General features: G+C 38.0%; 1 protein-coding gene across 1 annotated transcript in view; it reads right to left on the bottom strand.

Moving 5' to 3' along the window:
- Positions 1–1603: 1603 nt before the first annotated feature.
- Positions 1604–12848, bottom strand: part of LOC144267447 (uncharacterized) — a 48883-nt gene continuing 37638 nt past the window's right edge. Inside the window, exons 10-11 of the mRNA XM_077821428.1 lie at positions 9929–10046; positions 1604–1799 (exon numbers count right to left, since the gene is read on the bottom strand). Of these exons, the coding sequence (XP_077677554.1) occupies positions 1604–1799; positions 9929–10046 (314 nt within the window). The remainder of the gene's footprint in view (positions 1800–9928; positions 10047–12848) is intronic.

The following is a 12848-nucleotide window of genomic DNA, read 5'->3' as shown; positions in this document are numbered from 1 at the left end:
TGGGAGCTAATAGAAAGGCAAGAGTTTGTGAGCCCAGAAAAAGAATAAAATGTTTAAGTCCTTAATTGTTTTGCTTGACAATTTCTCCCAGAATTAAGCTTTCCAGAAGCTTATGAGTTTGCCAAGCATTGTCAATAAAGTAGATCATGCACACGAGGCAAGTTTTCCAAGCCAACAAGCTCTAGTCTTAACATCAACACTCTCCGGTAAAATGAATCTACATGAAACATGAAATATTTATTAAGTATCAATGGTCTCACAGAAACCTTAATGAAGACAGGTATCTTCTTACACTTTATCCAGTATGACAATACGTGGGCGAAACACATAGCTAACAACATGATGGTGAATGTCAAGTCTGAAACAATTATAGCAATTCACCACAATAATGGGTAGCCAGCGTGTGGACATGTAGTACTAATAAAAGTAATGACATCCATCCGCAATTATTTATGTTACAGTAACATATGGCTGCCAAATGAAAAACAAATGGCAAGGATTTGCAAGTGAGTTCTTGCAAATAAATTTTCTTTAATCACAGAGGCTCAGCTTAAAAGTCCTCAGATGGGAGACAATATAAATGCAGAATACTGTCATTATTATTGTGCCATACTTTACTGTCTCTAAACAATGAGCCTGATTCTATTGCCCATACGGGTTTTTCCACTGATGTAACTGCATTAATCATTGGAATTATTACGGATTCACGTCAGAGAACTTGCAGTTCTCAGGAATTTTACAAAAACAAAAACAAAAAAAGTTTCAGTAAAACTTTGGCTCACCTTTGCCTGACAAAGGGAAAAAAAGAGCCCAAGAATGCATATGCTTAATTTAGGCATATGAATGTCCCCATTCACTTCAATGGACTTTGAATCAGAGCCATTGTATTTGCAAAACATAATTCTCTGTTAAATACATAATTTTCTGGCAGAGGAGTGCATGTGTGTGTGTATATATAAAAATACTGTGAAAAATACACCAGTAAATATAAAATGGCAACATTCAGGATCAAATGCAATCAATTTATTTTGTGAGGTCACATTTAATATTCAAGAGGGAGGCGGCGGGAAGTTAAACAATTCACAGATATCACTGATACAACATGAATAAAAAACACCCCCAAAAAAGCATGCAGCACAGACCAACTAATGTTTGCTTTAAAAAAAAAATGTTCCCCTGGTTAAACTAAATACCAGCTGAGGCCTTAGCTATTGTAAACTTACCTACATTCTTTTAAGTACTAACTTCACAAAGATTGAAAGCAGAATGTAAAGTCTCAAAAAATTCGTGAAAATAAAGGATTACATACATTTTTCCTACAAAATTATTTCTAGACTAGATGAGTAGACAAGTCTTCAAACAACATTTTAAACAAGGAAGCACTGGTTTAACTACCTTATCTGTTTTCTGAAGTGTTTTATGCACACACTTTTGAAAAGATATATTTTTATTTTATTTTATTTACATGTAAAGAACTCAGAATTCTCTGGGTGCATCTTCGCTTGTAGAATATGGTGAGAATCAGGATTCTTTCCTGTCTACTTCCCACTCTTGTGCTCATGCATTAGAAGTGCTACAACGAAGAAAGCTGCTCCGTTCTTTTCTACCACAAGCTTTGACCACCCTCTATGGCCAAATTGTGGCCTGTCATGTAATCTGAAGCTTCAGATGCCAGGTATACTACAGCCGCCTGCAGGTCTGTCACTTGAGCCAGCTTCCCAGCAGGAATATCTGTTAGCCAGCGCTGTACCAGAGGCTTCAGATCTTCAGAATGGATGAGCGGCGTGTCTACAATTCCCCTAAAAATCACACACACACACACAGTTACATTTTTCATACGTAGCACTTATAACAATAAAACAAGTAGTGACGGGAATACAAAATGCCACTTCGAAAAGAAAACCATGAAATAATAAAGTAAGATCCCAGCTTTCATAGGTGCTGGAACTCGTGGTGACGGTCGTCCTGCTGCTGCACCTCCTGGCTTGAAGTTGTTTCCATCATATACAGGGTTTACACTCTGGTTCAATATCCCCACCGTACAAATTGGTCCAGCACCCCTGGACAACGTTAGACATCATGTAGCTCTGCTAAGGAGTTAAAACACAAACTTCAATCATGGTTGTCCCTTCCTGTCTTTCACGGTTGATAAATCGACTTAGCGGTTTCCTCTTAAAGAGAGCACTCATCGTTTGTATCGTTGGCTAACATAGGTGCCCCGTTATCTTCGGTTACTTACCAGAATACCCAATTTACATTTTCCTATAGAAAACAAACATAACGTAGAAACAAAATGAGCACAACCAGTCTGTCTCTGCATTTTGGAAATGTGTTCCATTTACCAATTTCTTTTTTCATCAATGCACAGCCTAATGTTACACAACATGTTTGCATACAGTTCAGAAACTGAAAACAGTCCAAGTTTCCATATGCCAAAATACTGAAAACAAAATCCAGCAGCACCTTTCGCAGCACTAAATTCACTTTAAGATGAAAAGGGGGCAGGGAAAGGAAAAAGTTAAGCAAAATATGCCAAGTATAACCCCCCATTGAATAAATAGCATGACCAGTTACAAAACGTGTACTAAGCTGGATTGTTTCACATTAATGAGCCAACTACAGAACGCATTAAAACTCTGCTAAGTTCATTTCCCTCACATGCCCTAAAAATGAGTGGAAACTGTAGAATGCACATTACAGTACTAATATTTGGCTGGCTTTGATGACTTTAACTGGAACTGATTTGTCATACTCCTCCTTAACAACATATTTGTATTTTGTGAAATGTGTCATTTTTTCAGTCCCTGAACAAATATATTTACATAACTGTATCTAACGAGGAATTACATTTAACTTCTCAGAAACGACAATAACTAAAACCTGAACTGCCAATTCCACTTCATTAGTGTGGTAGAAATGCATTCCAAATGTTAATAAAAATTCCAACATGCTGATAAATTAGCGCTTCTAAGGAGCATGTGACACCTTGGTTAACATATTCAACCTCAATTATATTTCTCTTCGGCACCCTGTTATCTGGAACCTTTGCTGGCAATCAGAGGTGCTGTTTTTCAGTGGCCAATTTTCTAGATAATGTAGCTTATCAACACTGTGGGTAAACTTGCCAATGAAATCAGGCTGCACTGAACCACACACGCTAATTGCATCTCTTTTTTATGCATATTTACAGACTGTCACTTCAAAGAAATCAGTGGCCCATTGAGGCACCCAGTTAGCTGGAAGAATTGCCTCTTGCAAATGAAAATTAGCAAACAAGCTAGTGATAAATATGAAATGAACAAAGTATAAAAATACCGTTTTGTTCTGAAACTTCATCATCCCAATTTATCCTTCCAAGGAAATAGGTCTGAGAAACACACTGGATTCTGGATATGCGATTTACCTTTTGTTTTAAATGAAGCCTGAAATCTTTGATTTACCACATTACTAGGTGGAAGGAATTCAGAATAACCCCAACATTTCCATTTTTAGTAATGGGACACACTTTAAATACCAGCTTTATATTTGCTTTTAATTATCAATAAAAACCATAACTATTCAGAAATGCTGAGCAAGGACAAATTGATTGAGCTCTCACATAGTAATACAAAAACAGAACAAATTCCAGTATAACGTGTAGACAGTCCACTTATTTCTCCTAAGCACAGTCTCCCTCCCACCTGTTTAGCACTGGTTTTCTGGAGAGAAAACCGGAGTTTTAGTTGCAGAAGTGAAAGCTATGGTCCTAATCCTCCTCTAACTTGATATACACCTATGTAAAACTGGTGTCTATCCACTGAATTCAATTGGGTTACTCTTGATTTACACCAAGCACTATATCTGTTGGCAAACATTCGCAGGATCTGGTTCTAGGTTTCCATGCCTCTATAGTGTTTTGATACCCTAATTAGCGAATGCTGGCATTTTTAAATGAGGGTTTTGTTTTACTAAGAAGAGGACCCAGATTAAGAAAAATAATATATGTATATTCATCAACCAACTTCAAACAGATAACATGGAGACTAAATATAGTCAGAACAAACTATAAATCATTGAACCAGTGCCTTCAGCTGCCCTTCCTTTAATTTTGTTTCAAGAGTAAGAAGTCTGATGAAAAAAAAATATCACAGGCAATTTTTATCGAGAGAAAAAGATGTAGCACACAACTTAAAGTTGCAAACACACATACTGATACTATAAATATTAAGCATGTCATTGATCGTACACATCTTCTGGGAAAGGCTTGGTGCCAAGTTGGGCAATTTAATGTTGTAGAACCCTTTTAGGCAGATTTCAGTTGGCTTCTAACCAGTTCCAGCAAAGACAAGTGCCAATGCATTAATTCCCTACCTCATCTAGTATGCCGTGCTGGGCCTATCAGTACTTTCTGTTGCATGTCAATGTTTTATCAAACTGCTGGTTCCTTAAGGTTAGACATGAACATCAGTATTCCATTGTTGATGCATAGAGCAATTTGAGACATTAAAAAACAAAAACAAAATGCAATTGCCTAAAGCATCTCCACAATGAGAGAGAGTGGGGAAAAAAAAGTCACTTAACTGGATTTGTGTGTGTTCAATCCCCATATGAGCGGGGTGGGGGGGGAGAAGAGGGGGGAACTTCCCTTTCGGTGTAACTTGATTTCTTTCATATGAGTTATTAATTTGAATGAGTTAAGTACACTCCACTTAATCAGAAAATGTTTAATCAGGAGATACACTTAATTGGAACCTCTCTCAAGGAATTACGTTTAAATCCAAAGATACTTAACAGCAATGACTGCTGCTTAATGGGGACAGTAATGCTGCTTAATTGGGAAGCCTTTGGGTGATATAGTGGTGCTTAGCTCTTTCCTGTGCTACAATCTCACACTACTTTTGTGTGTGTACTCCCCTAGCAATGGTTTGCACACCCTCCATAATTGGGGCACATGTGGAAATTTTTATTTGCTTCACCACCTCCTGAACTCCTTTCAGACCAACTCTAGATACTGGGCATCTTATAGCTGCCTCTAGTCTAGACAGTAGCTCAGCCCCTCTTTCATTGCACATGGTGCCTCCTTCCTACTCCATATACCTATCCAATAACATGACAGGCTCTGAAGTGCCCTGGACTGCAGATGAAGCAGGAGATCATAAGCTTGAGAATCTTAATATCCTGGAACCAGGGGTGATGGCGCTTGCATGGGATCCAGGTTAAGGAGCTTGAGGCACCTTGTAATCTCTCTCCACAGAGCAAGGAGCTGACACATTCTGCTGGTGAAGCAGAGCTTATTAGTCAAGGAGGCTAAATAGCAATGCATAGAGATGGTGTTAGTTGCATGTGGAACCTGTGTTGTTTGGCAACTCAGGCCAGTTAGCTTCTACTGACGTTGCTGACAAGGTCTTCAGGGGAAAGACAAGAGAGAGTGTTATATGAGCAAGCCAGTGAGAGCACTGATTAGCACAGCTGATTAGCCCAGGCTTACAGGCCTGGCCTACTCTGTTGCTATGCAAATTAGAAGTTCTGCAGGATATGGGCTTCAAATCAAACTTCAGGGGACACATCTGACCCCCAGATGACTGAGAATTTTGGTTCACTAGGGTTCAGATAACCCAGGTTTGACCATAGTTGCTGTTCAAGGAACTTAGAATTCAAGCTCCAGCTCAAATTGCCCTATCCAAATAGAGCACCAGTCTGAAGTTCTCCCTCTTTAAAAACAAACTGGAATGAAATGTTTTGGGGGGAGGGGTATGAATGCAATTCAAAATTTGCAAAATCAAGCACGCAATCAGGACACCCTGAAAAAGCAAAGGTTCTTTTATAATGTCTACTCAGCCACGTTGCATATTTGTAGTATTTTCTATCACTTGTTAAATAGAAAATGTCATATGTTATTGATTGTTGTATTAATGCATGTGCTAACATTGTCAAGGCAGCTTGATTAAGTGGGGGGCACTGTCACAGATAGAATTTACCCCTACTGTCCCTCAGGGTTTCAAGTGCAAGAGGGCAGCTGTAAGTTGTTACCTGGACTCTATATAAGCCCCAGTGGTTGCTGCCCAACTGAATAATTGCATCCATTTCTCATTCTGGTCTTGCCCTCTCACCTGCCAGTTTCGTCCAGTTTTGAGGATGTGCTGTTCTCCCATAGATCCTCAAATGAGGAGATGCAACCATTTAATGCTGCTTCAACTCTCCTCTAGTTGGGCTTCCTACCACCAGGAGACTGGGCAGAAATTAAAAGTGGCCCAAGACAGGGTGAATCTAGCCCAGCATACAATGTGACCAATTAGGAGGCATATGAGACACAAGGCATTACTAAAAGTTTCTCTTGAAATATTTTGCAATTTTCCAACTATGGAATGGTCCAATTTTCATCACCTTCATGTAGCATCAATGCCAGTTCTTTGCACTAAAATAAGGAATAAATTTTAAGGATATGATTCATTTAACTTTACATAATTAGCAATTTAGCTGCAAAATCAATCAACACACAATATTTTATTCTCATGGGACATTAACACTTATCTTTCCAGTTCAGCAGCTATTAGGTATTGCATGTTGTGTCTACTGTTCTTGATGAAGATGGGTTAATTTAATGTGGGATTTTATTTTTTTCCCCCTCACTTTGATAGTATCTGGGACAGATCTACTGGTGATCATAGGAATTTTGTCACTGATTTCAGTGGTATCAGGATGAGGCCCTATGTTAATAATATCACGTGAGAGCAAAATATAATATATTCATAAGATTCTGGCATGCAATGTCCAGGGCTGATAGGTTTTTAACACTGCCAATTGGATAGCGCAATGGCTATTTGTGATCTGGGTTGGATCCAAAGAAAATTTGCCTTGTGAATCTACAAGCTAGGAATGAACTTCTCTCTCACTCACTCTCCAACTCCCCCCATCCTCAGTATCCCTCCCAAAAAGAAAGAGGCTGTACTGGTGAACTATATAAAATGTGAGGCAGGGATACCTGGTCAGCAAGAGAATTCAGAAATTCAATAAATTATGCAAAAATCCCTGCCATAACATTGTATGCACGGATACATTTTATGCACGGCTCCGATGCTATGTTTGATATGCTCATTTACAAAAATAAATTGATGAAAGCTGACAAGAAAGGAAAAGAAAAAAAAGAGTGAATGTTGTCATGTTGAAAGAACGCTCGAGGTCAGATGTGACGATGTGGAGATATAAGGACACTGATATAGCCAGGATCCAACAAAGCACTTCAGCATGTCCCCGATTCCAGAAGAAGGATGGACTCAGGTTTGTGCTTGCAAGCTTTCCTGAACTGGGACCCAAGTGCTCCACTATAATCATCAGGCAGTTCCATTGACTTCAGCAGGAGTACGCGCCTGCTTAAAATAAAGCCTGTGCTTAAGTGCTTTGCTGAACTGAGGCCTCTGTGCACATTTCTGGGGTTCCATGGGGTCCTTTTATTGAAATAGTTGCATGTTATAATAAAGTCTATATGCCAGGTTCACTTGAGCATTCAGGTAGATCTGTAAAACCGGGCCAGACCCTCACTCTTCCACCCAGCAAAGCGTTCAGCATCATAAGTGGGCCTATTGCCCCAGAGAGGAACCGGGCCTGAAATTGTGAGGTGCTGAGCACTTAAAAATGAGTGCAATGGGAGCAGAAGATGCCCAGCACCTTGCAAAATCAGATTGTGAGCTAGGACTGGAAGATTTGACTCACGGGGATTGTGTGAATATATCTGTGGACACGCCAGAACCTCTCTTTAATGTACAGAATGAGACTGAAATATGTATTCCACGTTTCCATGTCGGCAGAGAAATGAATTTGAATATCCAGTCATTGAAAAGAACATAAGTGCATTTGAGTTCAACATGCAGTGTTTTAAGTACATGCGAGTGCCAGCATGTATGTATCAAGAGCTCCTCACCTGGGTACATTGTTAATAATAAGCCAAGAAAATCACGGACAATATACGCCTGATCCGAACCCCATTGAACGTAATGGAAAAACTCCTGTTGATTTGAGTGGGCTTCCAGTCAGACCATATGTGATTATCAAATATTCATAACTAGTATGTCTAAACCAGGGTTCCTCCGGTATAGCAAAAGCTCTTTTCCTCACTGAGCATTGGCAGCCTTCAATGAACAAAAGTCTCCCTTATTACAATGGGATTCCCACATAGAGAGAGTTTGCAGGTGTGGGACCAAAAAGTCTAGGATGAGTAAGAATTATTAAAATTAAACTCAGTTTTGGTTAATGATAGAAAAAGAAAATCCTCTGAACGGATTTTTCCCTTCCAAGCATCAAAATACCTTTTCTCCATTTTCAGACAACTCACAGCTAACATGAAGTTTTACTATACTCTCTGCAAAAATGTTTTATATGTATATATATATTCATTCCTGCAAAATTTCCTGCAAAAAAAGTTACCGGTTGAGCTGAAATTTCTCCTGCTTGTTAAATAAGTGTATTTAACAAGCAGCAGAAATTTCAGCCCAACGGGTAATTTTTTGCAGGAAGTTTTAAACACCTGAAAGCTTATAACTTAAGTGCCTCTTTAACCACGGTTATTCTGAATGTGACACTAATATTCCGGCTATATTAATAAAGGGTACCGATATATTTCTCAGCCAGAAAGTATATTGAAACATGACCAAGATTTTCTGATTCCGGTGGGCCCCAGGAGCTCCAACCTGTATATAAAAATTAATTCATTGCAGCTAAAAGCCTCTCTGCTTCCTACCTCTATTGTTAACACTAGCTCTGCCTTGCCAGTTCTTGCTACAGCTTTGCTAACTTCATTCAGTCCTCCTGGCCCTGGAAGCTGGTGTAGAGTCACTAGAGCTAGACACTGGATCAGCAACGTTGAGCTGTTGGTACTGGTGTGAGTAAATCCTAGTTCAGAAATAGGATGTTATTTAAGTAATCTGTGGATTGCAATGAGCTAAGAATGGAATCACATTTATTATTAGTAGTAATAAATAAATAAATAATAATAATAAACAGAGCCAGCATACAGAAGTAAATCAAAGAATTTATAGAATCAAAATAAAGATATTTTCAATTGAACTCTGTGATATTTTTCTCCACTTTATGGATTAAAATATTTAACTTGTTTTTCTTAATTTCATGTACATCATATTTTCATTATTACATATACCAGTTAGTTAAACTTCTGGGTTAAAATTCTGCACTTCTTACTCTGATTGACTTCAGTGGTCTATGGAATTTGACCGCTCCCAATTAATGTAATCCACTTGAGTTTTTGCTCAGTATTAACTTGCACTGAAAATTGTATAATAAAGAGTGTGTGTGAGAGAGAGAAAGAGAAAAAGTGTGTGAGGGAAAAAAAAAACTTTGCTTCGTGTTATTAAAAGAACAAAAACAAATAAACAACATAACCCAAAACCCCCTACATCTTTAAGATTTCAAAAATTAGGTAAAATGTAACTTGTAATGAATAGTTTTTGAAAAAATTACACCTAAAAATCCTGTAATTGCCAGAGCTGAATGGTGTCTCAATTACAGCACTACAATACAGCTTTTAAAGTGTCTGTATATTTGTCTGAAGTAAAAGAAAAAAAGAAAAAAAAAAAAAAGGAGAAGCATTGTCTATTAAGTGCCAAAAGCCTTTTCTTAAACCACAGAAGGCTTGGACAGAACTAAGGAAATTTTTTATCTGGAAGAGAAATGCGAAAAATTATCCTTCATGTTATTGGAAAACCTATTATCAAATGCTAAAACCTTTTCTCAAATCCCTCAATATACACAGCCATGGAGAACACTTTGGTTATAGTGATTAAACCTTTGTTAAGCAGAAGGCAAAATAAAAAGGGATGCAATCCACCTGCTAATTAGCAACTTTGTTTTCCTAGATTTTCTTAATTTGAGCAGTGAACACTTCTTATAACATTTCATTTTTTCTGTACTTTATAAAATGAGACTACATTGTACTTACGGGGAAATGCAGTTGACTCTTACTCCCCTGTCAATCCATTCAGTTCCTAATGTCTGTGTTAATTTTACGACCCCAGCTTTTGAGGCGTTGTATGCTAACTGCTTCTGCGGGTGAGGCACTAGAATAATTCAGAAATATGAAATATTGATTCTTCACATATTAATATGCACAGGGAAGCTAAAAATCACAACATGCACAGATGAACTAGCTGCCCTTTCCCCTGATGTTTGGCAGGTAACATGAAGGAATTCTAATATAGCAAATCCCTACATCTATATTTTTCCTAATATAATATATTCCATCTAATATTTTTGCATTAACAGCTGGAGGATTGAAGAGAAAATGAAGAAACAACAGCAATAAAACAGACTGCAGATTTTAGAACTACAAAAAATAGATATTACAACGATATACTCAAAATATTTGGCTGTATCCCACAAATAGAAACATATGCACAAACACACGTTCAATTTTTATAATACACACATACAAGTAACTGCCTGAAACAAGTTATTCTGCTTAATTTATAACCTCTCTCTATTATCTCATCAGGTGTTTGTGGGGCTGTGAACACGTGTGCCCAAAATTCAGATGATCTACCACTTTCAAAATCTGAAGCCTTTGAAAATGTTTCACAGATGTCACATGTCAGTCATAAAGGAAAATGATCGGCTTGTTAATTACAATGTTCAAGCTTGCTTCTGCTGGATGTTCTGTTAGTTCTACCCCGTCGCTGAGCTCTTCCAGTGTTCCAAGGAAAAACTACTTTAGAGTAGAACCTCAGCTGGTGTAAATTGTCATAATGCCACCAAAATCAGTAGAAGTCAATTCTGCTCTCGCAATTTACACCCGCTAAGGATCGGCTCCTCAAGTATTTTTAGCTACCTGGCTTCCATTCTGACCTATTTAAACAAAGTTGTTAAAAAAGCAGTGAAATCTAAACATGTGCAGTTTAATATTAAATATTACTGAGCTGTAATTCTTTTTTTACTGAGGGAAATCAATACTAAATACCATTAATGAGGTAAAAAAAAAACACAGTGTCTGGTATTAAAGTGTTTTAAAAGGCAGGTGCACTACTGAATTTTTGTAAGGTATATCAGCATATCAAATTGGTTTTAGTTTCATGTGACTACTGGCAAGCACCATATAATACAGGTAGGAAAATTCAGTAAATAAACAAGGGTTTGAAAATGAGCATTAAAACAGCTTAGCTAGCAATTTTATGTCACCCTTATAAGTACCAGATGGTATTCACCCAACAGTTCTGAAGGAACTCAGATAAGAAACTGCAGAACTACTAAATGGTTTGCAACCTATCACTTAAATCAGCCTCTGTACCAGATGACTAGAGAAAAGCTAATGTAATGCCAATTTTTGAAAATTTTACCAATTTTTACCACTCAAGAAACAGCTCTTTAAAAAAAGAGCTTTCTTAAAAAAGGCTCCAGAGGTGATTCTGGCAATTACAGGCCAGTAAGCCTAACTTCAGTACCAGGAAAACTTATTGAAACAACAGTAAAGAACAGAATCATCAGACGACAGATGAACACAATATGGTGGAGAACAGTCAACATGGCTTCTGTAAAGGAAAATCATGCCTCACCAATCTATTAGAATTCTTTGAGGGTGCCAACTAGTATGTGGACAAGGGTGAGCCAAAGGATATACTGTACTTGGACTTTCCGAAAGCTTTTGACAAGGTCCCTCACCAAAGGCTCGTAAGCGAAGTAAACAGTCATGGGATAAGAGGGAAAGTCCTCTCATGGATCAGTAACTGATTAAAAGATAGGAAATAAAGAGCAGGAATAAACGGTAAGTTTTCACAGTGAAGAGAGACCCCAAGGGATCTGTACTGGGATCAGTGCTGTTCAACATGTTCATAAATAATCTGGAAAAAGGGGTAAACAATGAGGTGGCAAGATTTGCGGATGATACAAAATTACTCAAGATAACTAAGTCCAAAGCAGACTGCAAAGGGATCTCACAAAACTGGGGGATGAAAAATGGCAGGTGAAATCCACTGTTTATAAATACAAAGTAATGCACACTGGAAAACAATCTCAACTTTACATACAAAATGATGGGGTCTAAATTAGCTGTCACCACTCAAGAAAGAGATCTTGGAGTCATTGTAGATAGTTCTCTCACAACATCTTCTCAATGTGCTGCAGGATTAAAAAAAAAGCTAACAGAATGTTAGGAACCATTAGGAAAGGGTGAGATAATAAAAATCTCAATGTCATAGAATTATAGAATATCAGGGTTGGAAGGGACCTCAGGAGGTCATTTAGTCCAACCCCCTGCTCAAAGCAGGACCAATCCCCAACTAAATCATCCCAGCCAGGGCTCTGTCAAGCCTGACCTTAAAAATATCTAAGGAAGGAGTATACTGTATAAATCCATGGCACGCCTACACCTTGAATACTGTATACAGTTCTGGTTGCTCCATCTCAAAAAAAAAGATATATTGGAATTGGAAAAAATATAAAGAAGGTCAACAAAAATTATTAGGGATGTGGAACAGTTTCCATAGAAGGAGAGATTAAGAAGACTAGGACTGTTCATCGTAGAAAAGAAATGACTAAGTATGTGATAAAGGTCTATAAAATAATGAACAGTGTGGAGAAAGTGAATAAGGAAGTGTTATTTACCCCTTCACATAACACAAGAACCAGGGGTCACCCAGTGAAATTAATAGGCAGCAGATTTAAAACAAACACAAGGAAGTGCTTCTTCACACAAAACACAGTCAACCTGTGGACATTGTTGCCAGGAGGATGCTGTGAAGGCCAAAAGTATGACTGGCATAAAAAAAAATTAGATAAGTTCATGGAGGATAGGTCCATCAATTTTTATCAGCCAAAATGGTCAGGGATGCAATCCCATGCTCTGGGTGTTCCTAAACCTCTGAATGCCA

This window comes from Eretmochelys imbricata, chromosome 7 (genome assembly GCF_965152235.1).
Source record: "Eretmochelys imbricata isolate rEreImb1 chromosome 7, rEreImb1.hap1, whole genome shotgun sequence".
Taxonomy (NCBI): Eukaryota; Metazoa; Chordata; order Testudines; family Cheloniidae; genus Eretmochelys; species Eretmochelys imbricata.
This window is presented reverse-complemented; position numbering and strand designations above follow the sequence as displayed.